The sequence below is a fragment of the Urtica dioica genome, chromosome 9 (assembly GCF_054948205.1).
Source record: "Urtica dioica subsp. dioica isolate 48M chromosome 9, U.dioica_male_clone48M_v1_H2, whole genome shotgun sequence".
NCBI classification, from domain to species: Eukaryota; Viridiplantae; Streptophyta; class Magnoliopsida; order Rosales; family Urticaceae; genus Urtica; species Urtica dioica.
In genome coordinates this window covers 25,664,843-25,687,470 of record NC_142764.1, presented here as the reverse complement: position 1 = coordinate 25,687,470, position 22,628 = coordinate 25,664,843, and the positions used below count along the sequence as shown (strand labels likewise).

Sequence of the window (22,628 nt, the reverse complement as noted above, 5' to 3'; positions counted from 1 at the left end):
TTGACAAAGTCACGACTGACTGCAGATTAGATTTCCAACTAACTGCTCCACCACACACAGTGAACACGTATCCAGTGAGGGACTTTCTTGTATCCAAACTTCCAGCATGATCAGAGTCCACGAACCCCTCAACTTTCACGTCCTCCTCACAGCATCGTCTGTAAATAATTCCAGTATCTAAAGTCCCTTTTAGATATCTTAGAATCCATTTCACCGCGTGCCAGTGCTCCTTTCCAGGCTCAGTCATAAAGCGACTCACAACACTGACTGCGTGTGCCAAGTCCGGTCTCGTACATATCATTGAGTACATGATGCTTCCCACAGCGCTTGAGTATGGAATCCGACTCATTTCTAGCTTCTCATCACCTGTAGCTGGTTTCTGAGATACAGACAACTTAAAATGCTGTGCAAGCGGAGTTAGAACACTTTTGGCAGATGAAACATCGAATTTCTCAACTACTTTATTCAAGTAGTCATGTTGATGTAGACATAGAATTCCCCCGATTCTATCTCTTTTTATTTCCATGCCAAGAATTTTCCTTGCAGGTCCTAGATCCTTCATTTGAAAAACATCTTTGAGTCTGTTTTTCAACTGAAGGATTTCAGACTTGTCATGGCAAATTATTAGCATGTCATCAACATAAAGCAAAAGATAAATCATTTGCTTTTCAGAAATTCTTTTCATGTAAACACACCAGTCATAATTACTTCTCTTATAGCCATTTAAAACCATGAACTGATCAAACTTGATGTACCACTGCCTTGGTGATTGTTTTAAACCATACAAAGATTTTTTCAATAAACAAACTTTATTTTCATCTTTTACAAACCCTTCTGGCTGAGCCATAAAAATTGTTTCTTCAAGATCACCATAGAGAAAGGCAGTTTTAACATCAAGTTGTTCAAGTTCCCAATATATTGTGCTACAAAGGCCAAGAGAGTTCTTATAGACCTGTGTTTAACTACAGGGGAATAAATCTCATGGAAATCAATGCCTTCTTGTTGTGTGAAACCCTTAGCTACAAGGCGTGCCTTGTACCTGGGTTTCTCCACACCAATGATTCCCTCTTTAATTTTGAAAATCCATTTGGATCCAACTAGTTTCTGATTTTTAGGTCTATCAACTAGGATCCAAGTGTTATTTTCATTTAAAGAGTCAATCTCATCTTGCATTGCTAATTTCCATTTGTGACTATTATTGCCTAAAACTGCTTCTCTATAGGTTCTAGGTTCTTCAATCAAGATGTCAGAACCTATAGACAAGGCATAGGCAATAATGTCAGCGTAACCATACCTGTCAGGAGGTTTGTGTGTCCTCCTTACTCGATCTCTTGTGAGTTGGTAGTCAATCTCCACCCCTTCAGCAGCATCTCCAGGCTCAGGTTCATCTGCTTGATTTTGGTCTTGTAATTGAGGCTCCCGATCTGGCATTTCATGTTGATCTTCAGGCTGTTCTTGATTGTCAGGTTGAGGTTCTTGTTGTTGTATCTCCACCTCAATGTTGACATCTTGAGCTTGATCTTCATGTGCCTCAAGTGATCCAAAATCTCTGTCCATTTGTCTTCCCAGGAAGTCATTTTCATTGAAGGTTACATCTCGGCTAATAAGAGATCTCCTGTGACCTTGTTCCACACACCAAAGTTTGTATCCCTTCACTCCTTCCGGGTATCCAATGAATATACACTTCAAAGCCCTGGCCTCTAATTTTCCCTGCTTTACATGTGCATAAGCTGTACAACCAAACACTTTCAATCTTGTGTAATCAGTCCTGTGGTTAGTCCATAATTGCATAGGAGTTTTGAAATTCAAAATAGTTGAAGGACAACGATTTATTAAGTAACAAGCAGTGGCTACAGCTTCTGCCCAAAAAGATTTAGGCAATCTAGCATGAATCAGCATGCATCTTACTCTTTCCAGCACTGTTCTGTTATACCTTTCAGCAATGCCATTCTGCTGTGGTGTTCCAGGAACAGTTAGGTGCCTTTGAATTCCATTGTCCCTGCAAAATTGGTTAAACTCTTCTACAACATATTCAAGGCCATTATCAGTCCTGATCTTCTTTACCTTGCTACCTGTTTGGTTTTCTGTCATGAGTTTCCACTCCTTGAAGGTTTGGAAAGCCTCATTTTTGTGCTTAAGGATGTAAATCCATGCTCTCCTTGAATAGTCATCGATGATTGTCATGAAGTACCTGCTTCCTCCATGAGAGTTCACTCTTGCAGGTCCCCATAGATCCGAGTGGACATATTCAAGTCTTTCTTGAGTCCTGTGTGTGGCTTGGTTGAAGCTAACCCTGTGTGCTTTACCTAGAACACATTCTTCACAAAACTCTAGTTTTCCCAGTTTGTCAGTAGCAAAATAGCCTTGTTTAGACAGTTCAAAGATTGCCTTTTCACTAACATGGCCTAATCTTAAGTGCCAAAGTTTTGAAACATCACAAAAATTTTGCATTACTGGAGTGGCATTACCAGTGACAGTTTTTCCTATAAGATAATATAGACCATTTTTCCATCGTCCCCGAATAACCACTGAATTTCTTTTAGACACTTCAAGAATTCCCTTTTCAGATTTGAAAGAGAATCCTTGACGATCAAGGGTGCCTAAAGAAATTAAGTTTCTTTTCAGGTCAGGAATGTACCTCACTTTTTGTAGAATTCTGTCAACTCCATCGAACATCTTTATCCTTATGTTTCCCTGTCCAAGAACCTTGCACGACAAGTTGTTTCCAAGAAGAACTATCCCATCATCTTCCATGCACAGATCTTCGAACCATTCACGATTTAGAGACATGTGATATGTGCACCCACTGTCTAGAATCCAGTCCTGTGAAGAATCTTGATCAGAGATGTTGAGAAGTTCGGCAGCGACCTGTTCTTGTTCGACTAACGCCGTCTGACCCCCTTGATTAGTGGCACCCTTTCTTTCAGGGCAGTTCTTTCTTGTATGGCCTTCTTTATGACAATGATAGCACTTGAAGGAGAAAGGCTTGTCACTTGCTTCAGATTTTCCCTTTTGGTCTTTCTTCTGGTTTTTCTTCTTCTTTTCCCACTTTCCTTTGACGTTCAGTCCTTCAGCTGGTGCCTTGTTCGCAGGTTTGTTCTCAAGAGCCTTTGATTTCAAGGCTGACTGTACTTCTTCAAGAGAAAGAGATTCTCTTCCATACTTCATCGCGTCAACAAGATTGGCGTAGGACTTTGGTAGAGCATTGAGAATCAGGATGGCCTGATCTTCATCTTCTATTGGCACGTCAATGTTCGCGAGATCGATGATGATTTTGTTGAATTCATCCAGGCTCTCATTAAGCGGCTTATCCTCTTGGATCTTGAAAGAGTACAACCTTCCCTTTAGGTAGAGACGATTCTGCAGAGACTTCGTCATGTAAAGGGTTTCGAGCTTTGACCATATCGCCGCAGCGCTCTTTTCCTTTGACACTTCTCTCAGAACTCGGTCGCCAAGGTGCAGAATTAGAGTGCTGTAGGCGAGTTCAAGAATGTCCGATTTTTCCGATGCGGAGAGGCTTGCCGCTAATTCCTTTTCGCCTCCGAGAGCTTTCGCTATTTTCATCTGAACTAGGATCGCACGCATTCGTTGCCGCCACAGGGCAAAGTCGCCCTTTCCGTCGAAACGTTCGATCTCTATCTTCGTAAGTCCCATCGTTCTTGATAGCTCTGATACCAATTGTAGCGTCTATGACCCTGTTTTGAACCAAACAGATATTCCTTACGAAACACGCAACCGATCTATCAACCAAAACAACGAAGGAATAAACGAAATTGGACGAGACACAGTTTTACCCTGGTTCGATCAATGTGATCTACGTCCAGCAACAAAATCCAATCCACTATTTCTTGAAGATTACAGACCAACTATCTCCAATTACAACTTCCTCTTTAGAATCCCCAAATTCTAGGGTTCCTATCTTCAGCTTCGAATCGATAGAGTTTTTGAGAGATTTGTGATTGTTCTGATATTCTGAAAACTTAACTCTTCTAAGACACGACCCTCTATTTATAGAACATAGAGAGATTCGTTTATACATACTGACTTTAGTCGCAGTATCTTCTTCTGCTGAACCCAACGATCTGCTTCGCTGAGCCTCACTTGATTGAGATGATCTGACGGTCAGCATTCAAACTGTCCTTTTAAGAATAAGATCAACACCGTACAATATTGATACCAAAATCTATAATATATGTACATAGATTTACCAATAATAATAGCCATACAATTAATAATAAATAATGTCATGCAAAGTAATAGTAATAAAATCACTAGTAATAAAGCCACTACTAATAATTTAATAGTATAATAATTTTACGGATAAGTAATTTTGACATAATCAAGTACAATTTTTTTTTTTTTAAAGTATAAAGAACAAGACGAATAATCACATCTACCATCAAATAGGGAGTGAGTTTGAGATATACGACATACACAAAAGCTAATTAAAAAAGTGATCATTAACCCCCATAAAGATGTCCTTTTTTTTATTATTATAAGCCTTGTACTATGATCTCAGTACATTATTGAAATATATAAACATATTAGACATGAAGCACTTAATTGCATGCTAACACGTCCGCGTTTTTTTTTTTCGTATTTTAGATTGGTAATAATATCTGAATTTTGACTTACAATATATGTTTGGTGGACGGTAGATATAACAAACATAGGTCATGAAGAACTGATAAAAGGGGATTAGTTATTCTTAAATTAAAAAAATTAAGATTAGTTAATCTTAAAGCTGTGGAGCGTCCAATTACAAGAGCTCTAGGTGACTGACTTGAGAAATCTTAGGACTTTACTATTTGTATAACTTAGCTATGAGGTCATGGCTGTCCTCTAATTTCCATTGTTATGATGCGATGACATGAGTATATTTTCACATTTAATGTTGAACTAATTTGAACAAAAAGTAATAATTTTTTTTAATCAAATCAAAGATTACCACGTAATTTTCCATCAAACTTAACGGAGGAAGTACTTACAACGCGATTAAAACGTAATATTAAGTATTATTGTCGGAGCAAAAAAGAATAAGTATATAAATATTGTTTTAGGTAAATATTAAATATGTTTGCCACTATTAACCCTTTCTTTTATAAATACTCTGAATCCCCTACAAAAAGAAAGGAAATTTTCACCTTTACTAAAAGTCATAATGAATCTTTTTTTTTTCTTTTTTCTTTTTTCTTTTAGCGAAAACAAAAGTGGTCCATTTTTATAGAACCCAAGTCATCGAAACAGTCAAATTATCAGTGTGAGGATTGTAATGTATTTTACTGGAAGCTGTGATGCAAACAATTGAAGAACCTTCCTCTTTGGCATTGTGCAATATATACTTATATGTGTGGTTTATGTCAAAGAAAACATGTGCATGCTAAAAAATACGTCCCTTGTAATCTTCGGATTTTTCATTCCTAGTCGTGACTGAGAACGACATTGAAAACTAAGTTTTAGAATTGGAATAAAACAAACTTTTATGAAACATGTCTTTACATTACATAAAAAAACAAGTAATAATAACTGCAGATTTCAAACTTTTATAAATAAACAATTTATGAAACATGTCTTTACATCACTAAAACACAAGTATAATTTGGACGTCAATGTCTAGAGAGAAATGCTATTGGAAACGTGAAAGATATTGGAAGTTAGAACACTCGATTTTCGCTATGGTTTGAAGTTGAATTGCGCTCATATGGATGATTGTCCGTTGTATTTCAACAATTAAGAATTCCATGAAGTAAGTATCAACTAATAAACTGATAAAAATACTAATCTATGCAAAACTCCACTCTCGAATTAACTTATGCATGAAAGAACGTAATGCAATGCGATCAAATTCAAACTACAAGAACCAATGAATAAAGCCGTCTTTGAAAAAGCTATTTGGTAGAATTTCCTCATTAATTTCACTTTTAGTGCATATGCACATGAACCTTAAATGATACAAAGCCCAACTCGTTTGGGGCATAAGTGTGGATAACGCTGATATGCAATTGGGCCAACAATTTGTGAAAATAGGCCTAAAGCCACAAAAGCATTTTTTTTTCTGCTTCAAATTGATTCGTTTGTTCATTCTTTTACCTCTATAATCTATAGTTAATCACTCTAAAGTCTAAAACTACGCGAAATAAAAATAAAATACAACAAACACAATTCAAGTAATTGAGACGCAAAGAAACGATAGAAAGTTATATACACTTTTCAAAATTTCCAATCACCTCTAAGAAGGAGAATTATCGAAATTGATAATCAATCAAGAGCCACGTACTTTATTAGAGGCGTTGACTAGAGCCCATTATTTCCTCCTGAAAGGAGTACCTCCAGAGTCTCAGTGCGGTCACGGTAACACCCATTCTTTTAACTCATTGGTAATTCACCCGAATAACGTCATTAAAATTTAAAAGGACAACAAAAATACGAATGCCAAGTAATTTGGTAACGCCTAAGAATCAGAAACAAGAAATGCTATTATATGCGTGGTTGGAATGAAAATTCAAAGCTCAATTATTGTCCTGATGTAATCCCTGTCCGATTTTTAAGGAGAACTGATTAAAGAAACAGAATTTGTCTTTCGTCAACTATTCACCATCTGCTCTCTCTTTATCAGACACAAAATCGTAATTAAATTGATGTCGTTTTTGAATGATGTGTCTCGTCAATTTAGGTAGTTGATTTAAGACCATTTCTTAATCTCTTGGTTCGCAGAGTCTCAGTCAAATTACTAGAGAAATGACATATGTTTATAGACTTGCCAAATTTGGCGTGAGTATATACCGGTCGAAATGAAAAAGGTTTCGGTTATCATGATCATGAATACTGGTCGTGGAAACAAAAAAATTAACGGTACGCATTAATTAATTAGCTTCAGACTTGAAGCGAATCTTGCGACGTGCTAATAAGACATATACGTCCCCTTATAATCTTTGGATTTTTCATTGCAAGGCAAGCTAGTTGCGACTGAGAACGACGTTGAAAACAAGTTTTAGAATTGCGAAAAAACAATTTTTATGAAACATGTCTTTACATTACATAAAAAACAGTAACAATAACTACAGATTTAACTTTCATAAATAAAAAATTTGGACGTCACTATCTATAGAGAAATGCTATTGGAAACGTGAAGAGTAACACTCAATTTTCGCTATGGTTTGTAGTTGAACTGCGTTCATCTGGATCTTAGGCCCTTCATTTCTGTCACAATAAAACATTATTCAACAAGTGGAACAAAATTAAATAGACCGACGAGGGAAGGACAAAAATTAAGTAGATACCAGAAGCGTAAGATAAAAACATAGACATATACACAAATACGAAAAGTACATTTACGGCCATACATGAAAGTTGAAACGTAAGGATTCATCCTTAAGATTGTTTGGATATAAACTTTTGAAATAATTACTATGGTAAATTAGAATGGTTCTCAGTTGTATTTCAACAATGGAGAATTTCATGAAATAAGTATCAACTAATAAACTGATAAAAAATAATACTAATCTATGAAAAAATCCACCCACGAATTAACTTATGTATGAAAGAACGAAATGTATGTAAACAAAAGCAAATTAGGAGAACCAATAAAACTAACAAAAATTTAGCGATATAAGCCGCATAAACATAAGTTAGCCAACGTTTTTGTAAATTTTTCTTAAATAGCTAAAAACTATTGTAAATATTTCGTAAATAATCGTATTTCTTTTGCGTTTTTGTTATTTTTATAGCGTAAATAGATTTACGTGACTATTTACAAAAAATTAATGAAACGTTGGCTATTTCCAAATTTCTAATGTTTCATATGGTTAGATAGTCATTGGATCCTAAAACTAATGAATAAAGCCATCTTTGGAAAAGCTATTTGTAGAATTTCCTTATACGTTAATTTCACTTTTAGTCTTCGTCTGTGCACATGCACGTGGGCCTTAATTGATACAAAGCCCAACGCGTTTGTGGCGTAACTGTGGATAAAGCTGATATGCAATTGGGCCAACAGTTTGTGAAAATACGCCTAAAGCCAACTTCGAGTGTTCGTTAGTTCTTTCCCCAATTCATTCCCTTCACTGATTCTCTTTCGCTCCAAATTCTTTAATTCAACCTCTACGAGAAATAAATAATAATAAATAAATAAAAACAAATTACCACGAACACAATTTAAGTAATTGAGATGCAAAGAAAGGATAGAAAATGATAATGAAGTACCCCCAGAGCCAGTGCGGTCACGGTAACATCATTCTTCAAAGTCGGGCAATGCAATGAGAAGAAAAGGAAAACAGTTTTGGTAAACGAATCAACAACCTTGTAAATCGAAAATGGAGCTCTGATAGAATAGTAATAATTGTGTACAAAGGATGATTATCGTAATTATCTTTTGATTGCTGATTAATTCAAAAATTGAAAATAATAAATCATCATTTGATTTGAAGATTTATTTTCTTTGTATTGCAATAACCATTCATCATAATCCAGACTTCTACGTTAGATCTTATGATATTACATTAATAACCATCGAATTCACAGTTTTTCGTCCGGGTTGATATTTAACTCATTGGTAATTCACCCGAATAACGTCATTAAAAGGACGTCAAAAATACGAATGCCAAGTAGCTTCGTAACACCTAAGAATCGGAAACATGAAATGCTATTATATGCGTGGTTGGAAAATTCAAAGCTCAATTATTGTCCTGATGTTAATCTCTGTCCGGTTTTTAAGGAGAACTGATTAAAGAAACAGAATTTATCTTTCGTCAACTATTCACCATGTGCTTAAACAGCTTATAAGCTCATTGCTAAGGTCAACTAGCTATATCTTAAATCTTACAAATAGCTACTAATTGGTGACGGTTATATATATATCACCCACAAAAAATTATTATTTATTAGTTATTAGGGTGTCAACTTCTTAATCATTGACATGAGGCGCATATATAAATTTATCTACTATATCAAATCAAATGACAGATCGGTCCTGTTAGCATAGAATACATGTTCCTATCTTATCTGTATATTTATAAATAATAAATGTCCCAGTATGTACTAGGAACAAGTCCAACGATTCCCTGGCACGATTTCGGCTAATTATTGGGTCGCCAATTTACAGCTATCCATGAAAACATTCCGTGGGTATAAATACGTGATTAGCTTCAATGGTGTTCATCACAATTCACACAAAAAAAAAAAAACCAACACAATATGGCTAGTCCAAAGCTTCTACTATGTGCATTGTTCCTAGTTTTCATCATCAATGGAAACCCTGGAAATGCACGTCGACCCAATAGCAAGTTGAGAGTCGGTTACTACGAACATTCATGCCCACAAGCTGAGCATATAGTCTCAGAGATCATGGCACAGACTATGAACGTTGCGCGTTCGCTTGCTGGTCCTTTGTTGAGGATGCACTTCCATGATTGCTTTGTTAGGGTATGATTATGAATCATATATAGTAGCAATAATAAAATGATACTTTTATTCATTAATTCTTCCTTAATTTATTATTCTTTGTGTCTTTGGTAGGGCTGTGAAGGCTCATTGTTGCTGAACTCTACGACGATACAAGCCGAGAAAGATACGATCCCCAACAGTAGTCTTCGGGGATTCCAAATCATCGATAAAATCAAGACTGCGCTTGAGAAGGCGTGCCCTAGAGTCGTCTCATGCGCTGATATTCTTGCCCTCGTCGCCAGAGACGCCGTGGTCGGGGTGAGAAAACAGATCACTTATATATTTCAACAGAAAAAGTCATTTCCATTTTTATTTATTTATTTATTATCTATGATTGTAACAAATTATAATTGACTCAGACCAACGGACCGTACTGGGAAGTTGAAACCGGAAGAAGAGACGGAAGAGTTTCGATGGCAAGTGAGGCTCTACAAAATCTCCTTCCACCTTTTGCTAACATCACTGTGTTGAAAGCAGGGTTTGCAAGCAAAGGCTTGAGCGTAAAAGATCTAGTCGTTCTCTCAGGTACCTTACTGGTTAATTACTACGTCTAATAATAATAATAATATAATTTATTATTATTATTATTAAGAGAAAAAAACCGAAACCTACAAGTTAAAATTATCTGTCGATAAGATTTTATCTATGTTATCAGAAATATGCACTAATTTATATTTATATATATATATATACACGTATATACTTTAGTTTATTAGATTAGTAATTCAATAATAGTTTTTTTTTTCTTATTATTTGTAATTTTATTCGGAACGTGGGTGAACAGAGAACTTTGATAATTAATCGGATTCAGCCTTGTAATTTTACATTTAAGGTATTTACCAAGATACATTTTCTTTTTAAATAAAAATAAAAATTGAAAATCTTAGATAGGAATCCTAAAAACTTCTGTTCAAAAAAGAAAAAAAAAAAGAAGACGTTATCAATACCTAAAACAAAGCCCTAGAGTAACATGTAAATTTTTGTTTTTTGTTTTTTGTTTTTTTTTTTAAGGCGGACACACGATCGGAACATCGCAGTGCTTGGGGTTCACGAACCGGCTGTACAACTTCACGGGAAAGGGCGACACGGATCCATCGTTGGACTCGGAGTACAGCGAGAGGCTGAGGCTGAAGTGCAAGCCCGGGGATTTGACGTCGCTCGCGGAGATGGACCCGGGAAGCTTCAAGACCTTCGACGTCAGTTACTACACCTTAGTCACCAAGCGCAGAGGTCTTTTCCAATCCGACTCGGCTCTCCTCGACGACCCCGAGACCCGAGAGTACGTTCTCAAACACGCCGCCGCAGCCGGGACGAAGTCCTTCTTCGATGACTTTGGGGTCTCCATGGTCAACATGGGAAGGATTGGTGTCCTCACCGGTCACCGTGGAGAGATCAGGAAAGTCTGTACCAGGCGTAACTGATAAAAATCACTAGTTTGTTGAAGCTATGAAATTTTTATGATACTAGTATTTGTTATTTTGTTTTGTTTTTAACACTTGAATTGGTTTCTGATGTGAGAATAAATGCATTTGTATAATGGTTGAGGTTTCCGAGTGGGTGATACAAAGATGGTCCGTTCGTAGCTTGGAAGTTAGAAAATTATATATTAACTGATTGTTCTTGTACTAATGCGAAAAGGTGTGCAATATTTTCATGATTTTTTTTGGGTTGAGAATGTGCTATATTTTATTGAATGTAATAATTAAATATGTGTCGTACTATTTATATGAAATATGTTGTTTAAAAAAAAAAATTAGTGCTGGAGGCATCATTTATTCAGCATATTCTTAATCCTTGAATAAAATAAAATGAAACACCTTTGTTTTGTATTAACTTATAAGATTTCTATGACGATTCGCGTAGTTCTTATTTGCTTTAGAAGTCTAGTTGTAGACCCAAATGAAGGTTTGACTTCTAATTTTAAAAAAATGAAGGTTTATCTGACGGTAGAGATGCTTTTAAAATATAGTTGGCACGCGTCAGAAATTGATATGTACTAAACTGGCCTACAACGAATAAAATAGATGCTTGACTGGCTGCAAAAGCTTTTAAAATGGACAATTAGAAAAGCCTATAGAACAAACGCAAATTAATGTGTTAAACTATTTTTTTATTTGATCGAATTATTATTAATCAATAATATTTAATGTTATTCATGGAATAAAATAGGAGGTGACCGATTTTGCAGAATGATAAATTTTAAGAAATATTTAGTGTTGATAAAGTTACATTGCTAATTTAATAAGAGAAAATAAATTTGTTTTATTGCTTTTTTTTTGTAACATTTTTATTGCTTTAGAAACCTTTAGCTATATTATTAAAAGTGCTTTTCAACTTTAAATAAAATTACTTAATCAGTTTTATTATAAGACTAACACCAAGGACACACATTCATATTACGTTATCATCACACATACATGCAATGCAAACCCAAAACATTGCGTACGTATAAAGAAATATACATATCCCATACATACACACAGCAAAAGGCTACACAAACACATATTCTTTTCTTTCTCACGTTATCCCCGCAAAATTATACCTTAACCTACTCCAACGTTCATCCTCAGCTCCTTCATATAAAAACCCTAGCCCTAAATAAAAATGCAACAAAATCATAAAATATCCCCTAAATTAATAAATAAAATGAATCACCACTCGCCGTCTCGGCTGCCGGTTCAGCAGCAACCGGATCATCGGACCATGAAACGGCAACACACGGTGCGTTACTACGCTCACCGAGTCCACGAGAGCCTCACGTCCCGAGTCTCGAAGCTCGTCTGCGCGATCTTCCTGAGCCTCCTCTTCATCGTGGGCTTGATCACCTTCATCCTCTACATCAGCCTCAAACCCCACCGGCCCCGCTTCCACGTCCAAGAGTTCAACGTCCCGGGGCTGGCCCAGGGCTCGGGCTTCGAGGGCGCGAGGATCGGGTTCGCTGTCACGGCTCGGAACCCGAACCTCAACATCGGGATCCGCTACGACGCGATGGAGGGCGCGGTGTTCTACAGGGACCAGAGGATCGGGACGGCGCCGGCGATCATGCCCGCGTTCTACCAGGAGCCGAAGAACACGAAGCTGGTGGAGGGGGGATTCTCCGGGGCCTCGCTCACTGTGAGCAGCGAGCGGTGGAAGGAGTTCATGAGCGACCGGGAAAAAGGGACGGTCGTATTTCGGCTCGAGATCACTTCGACGATTCAGTTTCGGATATCGTCGTGGGAGAGCAAGCGCCACCGCGTCCACGCCAACTGCGACGTCCACGTCGGCGCCGACGGACACATCCTTCCTGCCTTCAAGAACCTTAAATGCCCCGTCTACTTCTCTTGATTTATATTATTATTATGTTTTTTTTTTTTAAATTCCTTTGTACCGTTGAATTTATGTACGTTCCATGTTTGGGAGATTTTTATGTCACGTTAAGCGGATATCTGTCGTAATTCGTGTAGTGTATATGATTGCAGAGCTTCTTCTAGCTACTAACTGTGTGTACAAATTGTTACGTTTTTTAAACTCTTCTTAACGTTTTCTGAACATGGATACTCTAATTTGATAATAAGACTAGTATATATCCTCATGCGGATGCCCCCGAACTTTTCGAAACTAATATTAACACCCCTAATTTCTACATTAGTGTTGAGAGTCTTTAAGGCATGGTAAAAGCTGCGGATAATCTCTGCCTAACATCTACTTCTTAAGTTCAGGGTATATGATGGTTTTTACAGGCTGCCAATAGAAGGAGCAACAATTACAATTCCCACAGCGAAGAAATGACTTGGTACTAAGTAAGACATCTTCTTTAGTCTCTTGCGTGCAGGCCCAGAAAGAAAACAGATAAAGTGAAGGTCTTTTATTGATCCAAAGAAAAGGAAATGGGTAAACAATAATATGAGTAAAGCACAGGATACTTTCAATTAGTAAAAGAAATATTTGCTAATCGAGATTCGAAACTACTGCCTAGGAATCGAGCTTCAAATCAGGACCAAAAAGCCTCAAAGAAAGTCTAGACGATAAAAATGTATGCAATTCATAGATCATACCCACTGCAATTAACCAGCTTTGAGATAAAGCAATTATTCTAAGGATCCAGTCCTCTTCTTCAAAGCCTGTTTTTGCATCACAACTTGTCTTCGCCACTTGTGAATTGGAACCTGAGAAATCCATATTTTTAAAAATAAATTAAAATCACACGTCTTAAGCATTAAATCAAAGTAGTGGTAATCTTCATTCAATTTCTCACCGCCGGAAATCCACCGTAATCTCCAGGATTTGTAATATCCTTGGTGACACAGCTCATCGCTGCGAGACGGACCTGAACCATCGAATCCATGTTTGATCATGCACAATATATTTAAGGTCGAGAGAACTGGAATGAGTTTAAAGAAGCCATACCTTTGATACAATGGAAACATGGTCACGAACCGCGACCCTCCCGCCCATTGTTACATAGTCTCCTATCCTAAGAACAGAGCAAAAGGATCATAGACACAAATTTTGCTCGTTTTCCGATATTGAAAGTTTTCCAAGTCTTGATAAAGCGAGACAACAATGGTGGTGAGAAAAAAATTTACTTACGTCGCAGAACCTGCGACCCCGACTTGACCACAGAGCATGCAGTTCTTTCCAATAACTACATTATGACCTATCTGAAAATGAAGTCAGATTTCAAAAGTCGGGAATGTTTACACCACAATATATCTATTCTACTGTGAAAGGAGATTATAACCTGAACTAAATTGTCGATCTTTGAATGATCCCCTATTACTGTGTCTCGCCAACTGCATTATAATTCATGAAAGAATAAGAAACAAAACAGATAATCGGGTATTTGAGAGACCCGTCACTCTCCATAGAGGCTAGAGCTTAACCAAAGTTATTCATTCCTCACGAAATGCTTCTTTCATACCTGTAAGTTGATAGACCAACAACTATTACTAATAACTATTTCTTATCCTGAACAATTAACTAATTATTTTACACCTAGAGTCGTAACAGAGCCCTAACATAATACTACGTAAAATGTGCTATTGAAAGCGATACAGAACATGTCTCACCTGCCTCGGTCAACACATGTATTAGCACCAATTTCCACGTTGTTCCCAATCATAGCATTTAGCATCTTTATGAATTGAAGAGAGATGAAATAAACAAATAAACTAGTAAGTAAGTTTATACAATTCAGGGAAAATAAAATCGAATCATAGTGAATCATGCTCACGATACATACAAGCAGTTACATGAAGATATGAAATTGTAGCTTGTGAAGAACACTCACTTGAGGCTTCTTGATCATATTTCCTTGTTCATCTACCATGAACCCAAATCCTGAAAGGGAATAACGCGGTTTCTAAAATCAAATGCAATAATTTGGAATAACGCCCATATGTAATGCGTAAACTTAATAAGAAAACAAAATAATGATTTGTTAAGCTTATTCATAAGCTGCATCAATATATGTACCGAGTTTATAGATATTTGTAATCTTACCATCTTGACCGATACAAACTCCATTATGGATTACACACAGATCCCCTACAACACAGTTAGACAGCGAGACATTATACCTGTGGAAAAAAAAACAAAAAAACCGCATAAACGAAGAACATAAGAAACACGCGAGGTATGTGGGTTTCAGACAATACCATAACTTAGTTGAGCGGCCAACAGTCACGGACGGTCCAACAATAGCTCCCGATCCAACGTGAGAAAGAGGTCCCACCACGGCTTCCCGGTGAACAACGGCGCCGAACTCCACGACCGCGGTTGGGTCGACGATGGCCGATTTGTGGCAAATTCCTCCTCCATTGTGCCATCTTTGAAACTCGCTGTCATTAGCTTCGTTCCCAGCAACTAGTGTTCCAAGGAACAGAATGAGAGTTTGGTTCCAATGATCAGTATCGTCATTTTCATCTCTATGAGGCATTTTTACAAACAGGTGGCGGGCAGTGAATTCTTACCGGAGGAGACGAAGAAAGCATGTGAATCACCGAGACGCCGGGGAGAGAGCGGACGGGTCGTAGCTGCGGAGCTAAGTGAAGCGGCTAATAATCTTCTAAGGCTTAGCGCCATCGCGAATAGAAACGGGTCCCAGGAGGACTTGCTTTTATTCGTTCGTCTTCAAAGCATTTGAAATATTAAAAAGCAAATACAAGTTTAGCGATGATGTATGTGGTAAAACGGTCCCAACGGTCACAGTGAATAAAACAGGATCTTTTTTATTTTATTTTTTATTTTGTTGAAGGCAACTTTGTTGTAGTGAGTATGTGGTGTACCACTAGGCTATCCTAGTACCACTCTTTATTTTTATTTTTCATTTTCTGAAATTTGCACGGAGCTTTTCATTAGAATACTAGATATAGGTGCAATTCAACGTATATTGCCAAACAAAAAAAAAAAAAGAAATAATGTTGTACTTGATGTAAATAATTGGTAAAAAATATTTATAGGGTAAATTAAAGTAAAAAATATGAGGTAAATAATTAATTACCCCATACCTAACTTATTGACTAATGTACATAAATTTCACTTTAAATACATGAGGATGATGAAGGGAAAATTCACCCTCAATTTCTACCATTTACTCTTTCATTTTCTCTCTACAATTTACTCTTCATATTCCTCTCTTATCTCTTCTAAAATTCTACCTTATTAGTGTTTAAAGAGTTTTCGATTTAAGTTATTCCTTTGATTTTCATAACACGTTATCAGTACGATCACTCTCGTCAAGATCAACTCGGAGGTATAATAATCTAAACACTAAAATTCGTATAACTATTATTTATTGTATAACACCAGATTACTATACACAGGAGGTTCTGCTACTTTATGGTAATATGATGTGATTTACAATATTTTAACTTCGTTAATGTATAACATCATAATACTATATACATGGAAGGCTATGCCTCATTATAGTAAAGTAATGTGAACTACATCTTACTTGTAATTAATATCGATTTTCTATATACAAGAGGATCTGCCACCTTATAGAAAAATGTTATTAATTGCAATTTTATTTTAACTGCTCTACTTAATATTTTACTTTGATTAGCTATGTCATTTCAATACTCGTACATCTACATATTGTTTATTATACATTGTTATACTTAAAATACAATTATTTTTGCCACAAAATTAATAAATACCCAACGGTAATATAACGGCTATTAACGATTGTATTTTACCTTATAAATACATATCTATTCAACTCATTTTAACCACACAAAAATCTCAAATTTTCTTCTACCTCATATATATATATATATATATATATATATATATATATTTCTCCTCTCTTACTATTTTTCGATTCAAAATCAAAATGTCTCGCTTAATACTAGTCTTTATTGCCATACTTATTGTTATGTTTAATGTTTATATTTTTACTATAGAAATTCCACCAGATGAATTTTATTTCGTTGTAGTAATGCTTGAATTTATGTATTACTTTTTCTTCCTTACAATTGTTGTAGAGTTATATGTCCTTAATTATTAATCTAAGAAATTTTATATTTTATAATAGTTATCATCATGGCAAATCTCGTCAAGCTCGATTTCAGTCATCTAGACATCACAGGCCAAAACTACATGTCATGGAAGATGGAAGTAGAGATGCATATGGAATCTTTGGGTTTACTGGAAACACTTTATGAGGAAAATGCCTCGTCAAATATAGACAAGGCAAAATCTTTAATTTTTCTTCGTCGAAATCTTGACGAGAGACTTAAAAGTGAATATCTCACCACCAAAGATCCAAGTTTACCCTGGAAGGAGTTGAGGGACATATATTTTCACCAAAAGGAGATCATGCTTCTAGTATACCGTGATCAATGGAACGCTTTACGGTTCCAAGATTTCAAAAAAGTCAACGAATATAACTCTGCGATGTTCCGAATAGTATCTCATATGAGATTTTGTGGAGACTAAACCTGGCTTGGCGGAAGATACCGCCATTCCTGCTCCCGCCAAGCCCGGACTCCCGTTAGTTGGTCAAACGGGAGTCCCGTCCCGTTAACTAACGGGACGGTAGCGGGGTCCCTCCTAACGGGATTCGGACCCCGTTAGTCGTAAAAAAAAGGGAGTGATGTAAATAATTGGTATGCTCAATGGTAAAAAAAAATATAAGGTAAATTAAAGTAAAAAATATGGGGTAAATAATTAATTACCCTATACCTAAATTATTGACTAATGTACACAAATTTCACTATAAATACATGAGGATGATGAAGGGAAAATTCATCCCCAATTTCTACAATTTACTCTTTCATTTTCTCTCTACAATTTACTCTCCATACTCCTATCTTCTCTCTTCTAAAATTCCTATCTTATTAGTGTTTAAAGAGTTTTCGATTTAAGTTATTCCTTTGATTTTGTTAGAAATAATGCAATAATATTTCGGATAATAGACAGAAAGCGTAAACAATATTCTACAAACAGAGACAACAAAAATAATTTGCAGAAAACCCTCAACCAGATTCTAAGTATGAGACAAGGTAAGTTGATGAGCTGCGATTTGAACGTGCTGGAAAGAAAAGAAACGTCGAGGACCGTGAGAAGGTTTTCCTTAAAGCTCTATTACTCTATCACCGGGTGCTGGAATATGTGAGTAAGGCTTACCAGGATACAACGACGAACACGACACACAAAGGCACCACTTAGTGTATCAGTGACGAACTAGAACCAAAGCCAGAGACTATGTGACGACCCGACTTTTTCAGACCGTCTTACTTATCTTACTTTTAAACTTTAGAAAACTTGGAGGAATTTTTTTTAAAACACATCGAATCAAGGCGAACCAAAATTTTAAAGGTCTTAAAAAGAAACAATAGCATTTAAGAAAAATATGAAGATTGCAGATCGAACATTTCATGAGAAGTACTTAACCAAAATTGAAAATACGAATTTAAAACTAAACATAGCGGCAAAAATACTAAAACATAATCCATATTCTAAGTCTCAACTAAATTAGAAAACTCTTTGAAACCATAACTTTGAAATACTTGAAAATAAAAACTTTTAAATTTATTTCTTAAAGACTTGTAGCGGAAGACTTATTCTGTAAATGCAAACCATAACCCAACCCTCTCGCTATCGACGCCGCTAGTCTGCCCTGCTCAGTTCCTTGCAAGTTGTTTACCTACAACACAGACGTATATTTTTTTCGAAGAAAAGAGCTTACGCTAAGCGAGAATAATATAAAGCTCACAAAATAAATAAGTAATGCAATGCATGAACCGGTTATTAGTATTTTAAAACTAATTGGTGATTTGATTTTTCTTTTATTGATTCTATTAACTTTTAGTTGGGAGTGCCCCTAGTGTAGTCGTACCAATTTCAGTGTACACTTTAAATACGAAAACATGGGAGTTATAAAGTCCCACACTTTGCTCTATCTTTTAAACTTACTAGGGCCTCGGCCCGAGAAATTTTCTCATTTGAGCCTCGGCCTGGGAAACTTCTCCTTAATAACTCTCGAGGCGATACGACTCCTTTGCTTATATTTATCTTTTCACTTTTAAAACTACGTTACATACTGATATGACATGTACATAAAAGCTTTCAAACATATGCTCATACAAGACATGACTAAAAAAATATAAAACATGTACATTCTTAAATCTACTTTAACTTAAAACTGCATAGTTGACCAAACATAAATCCAAGTACTACAATTAATCACACAATCAAATAAAGAAAAACATACTCAAACATATAAAGCTTTAAACAAACTATAACATGAATTACAAATCATCATTTTTAATTTTGAACTAATCTGTGTTGTAGTGAGATTATTCTCACCTAGATTACAATTGCATTTGCTACGGGAACTCAAACAACTACGCGAACCCCCTAGTCTTTCTATCAATCTAGGTAGTTAGGTGAAAAACCAGTTAAGCACACTCGATTATCACCTCTTGGTGTTTACACGGGTCTACAAATTCACTACCTAGTTAGCTAAGCCAAACAATGATAATAACCACCCCAATTCTCTTGATTACCGCAAACCAAACCACATTCAACTAAAATCCTAGAATAATCTACTAATCAAATCAATTCATCCAACTACATCGCATCAATCTTATGTGTTTAGCTGCGCATGACTATAATCAAGCAAATAAACATGGCAATGGGTAAAAACATCAGCAAATGGGTAAAATGAGACATCTATTTAACAGTAATCCACAATCAAAACCAATTCAACAAATTCAAGTCTCAATCAAGATCAACTAAAGTTATCTCAAATCAACTAATTAGGATTCAAACAAGAAATTGAAATAATAAACAACTAGAGTTTAAAGAGAAGCAAATAGAGAGAGAGAGAGTAAGGGATATAAAGATGAAACTATGGATTCATGTTGATGAGGAATTGGTTGGAGAGTGTCACAAGCTCTTCTTCAGTTCCCTATTCTTCTTCTATCAAAAAGCAATCTCATTCAATAGCTTCTTCTTCTTTCTTCAAGCTCTCCTTAGCGCTAGGATTTTTTTTCTTCTCTAAAATGATCTCTAGCCCTAAATGAACAAAAACCCAAAGTATATGGATGTTTTCGGAGCATTTTAGACTTTTGGATGTGACCCAATAGTCAAGATTAGCTCCAAAACGCGAAATTTGAAGTCTAGGTCGCATCCTCAACGCGTCGCGTGAAAGTCGTCCAAATTCGCTACTGGGCGCAATAATTTGGGATTGGCCATAACTTCTTGCTCCGATGTCTGATTTCGGCAAATGATTATGCGTTGGAAAACTAAGAGAAAGCTCTATTCAATTTTGGAAAAAAAAAATCATCTAAAATATTCAATTAAGAATCTCCAAATCGTGAAGAAGAAGGCGCTAAGTTTCTTGTTTTGCTCGAACTTATCCAAAAGTCTTTGAATCACTTCAAAATTGCTCCGTTAAGCTCCAATTGTTCTCTATGGCTCAACAGCCTGAAAATTCACTAAAAACTACAAAATAACATAAAAAAACCTAAAGAACAAGTCTCAATTCACTCTTGAAAAACATTGATTGTTGGGGAAGTACAAGTTAGTATCAAACACGAACAATCGTTCTGATACCAATTGATAGAAAATAAGGTGCGATATCGGACACGAACGATCACTAATATATCACTTGATGGGTAAATTACTTTCGCTAAGGGTTAGTTACAGTTCTCATGTACTGAGCACGAACGATCGTTTCAATACTTCTTATTGGGTAACCAATATCTTAAGCCTACAATATGTTTAAAAATGCGAAATAGAAGAAAAAGTGAACAATCGCTAATCTTTATCGTAAACAATAATTACCAGAATCCTCAAAATCATCCAACAACAGATCTAATCTTTTAGACAAACATAATCAACACAATACCATAAGAGGATTTCAATTACATACCTTTAGGCTCAGCTACAGATCCTCCACGCTCCTAGCTTTTGGATATCTTTGCTCTCGGATTCTTCGGCGGCTCTTTGCTCTTTGGATCTCCAAGCTCTTGGATTCCTTGAATTCTCGTCGGTTGATCGATACTAGAGTCTTCCAATGTAATCTATGGAAGGATAGAGACCAATGTGTGTGTCAACTCTTTTCTCACTAATTACTCCAACAAGGTGTCGAAATAATTCTTTATTTCTTTGGGAAATGATATGAATGAATTTTTCAACTCCGGGAGAGAGGAGAAACATCCAAGACAAGAGGGAGGGGGCTGTCGAATTTCCAGTGTGGAATAAGACTATGTGGTACGACTTTTCATCTACCCAAACCCTTTTTGATAGGTTTTTAGCTTACCCAAAATAGATTATGCACTTTCCTGATTTCCTTTGATCTTATTTTAAATAATATGAGATATTTATTCAATGAATATAAAAAATCAAATATCTTCTAGATACTTTAATAAAAAGAATATTCAGATCATATCTGATATTTGTTATTAATCAGGTAACTGATTAATATGGAATATCTCCATGATATTCTCAATAAATAATATAATTAATATATTATTTATTTCTCATAATAAGAGATACTATTCTATTATAGTAGAGAATATCTACATGATACTCTCAATAAATAGCATAATTAAAATATTATTTGTTTATCACAATAAGGTATATTATTCTATAAATAGAACAGTAGAGAATATCTACATGATACTCTCATAAATAATTACTATATTAAATACTCGCAAAATCGGATTATATTTAATATATAATATTTATTTTCTATTTAAAAAAAGCTCAATCTTATTGGGCTTTAATCTAACAAATCCAAGTGTACTTTTTTATTAAAAAAATACTTTAGTCAAGAGATTATAGAGATATATTCTGTTGCATAATATTATGTTATCTATGGATATACTTTTATATACAAAAAATTATAATTAAAGTGAATTATGTTTTTCAAAAATTAAACTCGTAGAAATTGTATTACAAACTTAATAGTGAAATTGAAAGAAGCAAAAATATGATTTTGCTAGGAAATGTATATTACTCATTTTTTATCATGCATAGCCAAATTAATTAGTAGCTAATAATCAAGTTATGAATATTTTTCCATACATGGAAAATAAAATTTTCTTCTATATAAATATAGATTCGCCAAGAGCATTGGTGGCTCTCCGGATACGTATCCGACCGGGACACCATGAAAAAGACTATAATATAGGTTAAATAAAATAGATAGTTAAAATAAAAAATGCGAACGTCTACAGATCTAAGTTTTTTTTTTTAATCACCTAAGAATCGTAGTTAAGAAGATGGTGTTTAAGTCTTTACCATCTAACAAATGTTACGACCTTCTTTCTATGCCATTTTGATAAAGGTACAAATAAGTATGTCTTATTGAAAATGTTTTTGGCGTTACACACCCCAATATATATTATAATATATATATATGTATTTTTTTTTTTTTTCATGCTTACATGTTACATCATCAAGAACTCAATGTATAACGACCTTGGTCCTCACAGGCCACACCATCGTCCAATCCTATGGGTGACCAGATTATTTTATTAGTATTAAGCAACGCAGTACAATGGATTTGGAAAATGGAATGTGTCCTCTTGGCACTAGAGAGGCCTCCAATGCTTATGCTACTATACCAGGTCTCTCAATAAAACCCCAAAGGCGATATTGTCCATAACCAAATGCAACATATTTGTAAAAAGAATTATGCATCACATTTTGGCTTTTTTAGAACTCCCTCTTATAAAATGACATGTTGA

The 22,628-nt window shown here is 35.5% G+C and overlaps 3 protein-coding genes across 3 annotated transcripts; 2 read left to right on the top strand and 1 right to left on the bottom strand.

The window, feature by feature from the left end:
- The first annotated feature begins 9,151 nt into the window (after positions 1 to 9,151).
- Positions 9,152 to 11,173, top strand: LOC149386217 (peroxidase 27-like). The gene is made up of 4 exons (XM_089625493.1): positions 9,152 to 9,420; positions 9,514 to 9,699; positions 9,801 to 9,966; positions 10,453 to 11,173. The coding sequence occupies exons 1-4, from the start codon at positions 9,193 to 9,195 to the stop codon at positions 10,860 to 10,862; spliced, it is 990 nt and encodes a 329-aa protein (XP_089481619.1). The 5' UTR covers positions 9,152 to 9,192; the 3' UTR covers positions 10,863 to 11,173.
- Positions 11,174 to 12,055: 882 nt separating this feature from the next.
- Positions 12,056 to 12,974, top strand: LOC149386216 (NDR1/HIN1-like protein 26). Its single transcript, XM_089626689.1, has one exon. It carries the CDS (start codon positions 12,088 to 12,090, stop codon positions 12,766 to 12,768), a length of 681 nt encoding a protein of 226 aa, XP_089482815.1. The 5' UTR covers positions 12,056 to 12,087; the 3' UTR covers positions 12,769 to 12,974.
- Positions 12,975 to 13,163: 189 nt separating this feature from the next.
- LOC149386215 (putative UDP-3-O-acylglucosamine N-acyltransferase 2, mitochondrial) lies at positions 13,164 to 15,675 on the bottom strand. Its single transcript, XM_089626570.1, has 10 exons — positions 15,396 to 15,675; positions 15,081 to 15,288; positions 14,926 to 15,002; positions 14,714 to 14,763; positions 14,493 to 14,557; positions 14,165 to 14,216; positions 14,014 to 14,084; positions 13,831 to 13,897; positions 13,679 to 13,750; positions 13,164 to 13,589 (listed from the first exon to the last, which is right to left on the bottom strand). The coding sequence occupies exons 1-10, from the start codon at positions 15,505 to 15,507 to the stop codon at positions 13,512 to 13,514; spliced, it is 852 nt and encodes a 283-aa protein (XP_089482696.1). The 5' UTR covers positions 15,508 to 15,675; the 3' UTR covers positions 13,164 to 13,511.
- Positions 15,676 to 22,628: the final 6,953 nt, after the last annotated feature.

Coding starts and splice junctions, on each gene's coding strand:
- LOC149386217 (XM_089625493.1), top strand. CDS start 9,193: ATGGCTAGTCCAAAGCTTCTACTATGTGCATTGTTCCTAGTTTTCATC. Junction 9,700..9,800: donor CCAGAGACGCCGTGGTCGGG/GTGAGAAAACAG, acceptor TAATTGACTCAG/ACCAACGGACCGTACTGGGA. Junction 9,967..10,452: donor AGATCTAGTCGTTCTCTCAG/GTACCTTACTGG, acceptor TTTTTTTTTAAG/GCGGACACACGATCGGAACA.
- LOC149386216 (XM_089626689.1), top strand. CDS start 12,088: ATGAATCACCACTCGCCGTCTCGGCTGCCGGTTCAGCAGCAACCGGAT.
- LOC149386215 (XM_089626570.1), bottom strand. CDS start 15,507: ATGGCGCTAAGCCTTAGAAGATTATTAGCCGCTTCACTTAGCTCCGCA. Junction 14,558..14,713: donor ATATGATCAAGAAGCCTCAA/GTGAGTGTTCTT, acceptor CAATTCATAAAG/ATGCTAAATGCTATGATTGG. Junction 13,751..13,830: donor ATGTTTCCATTGTATCAAAG/GTATGGCTTCTT, acceptor TCGATGGTTCAG/GTCCGTCTCGCAGCGATGAG.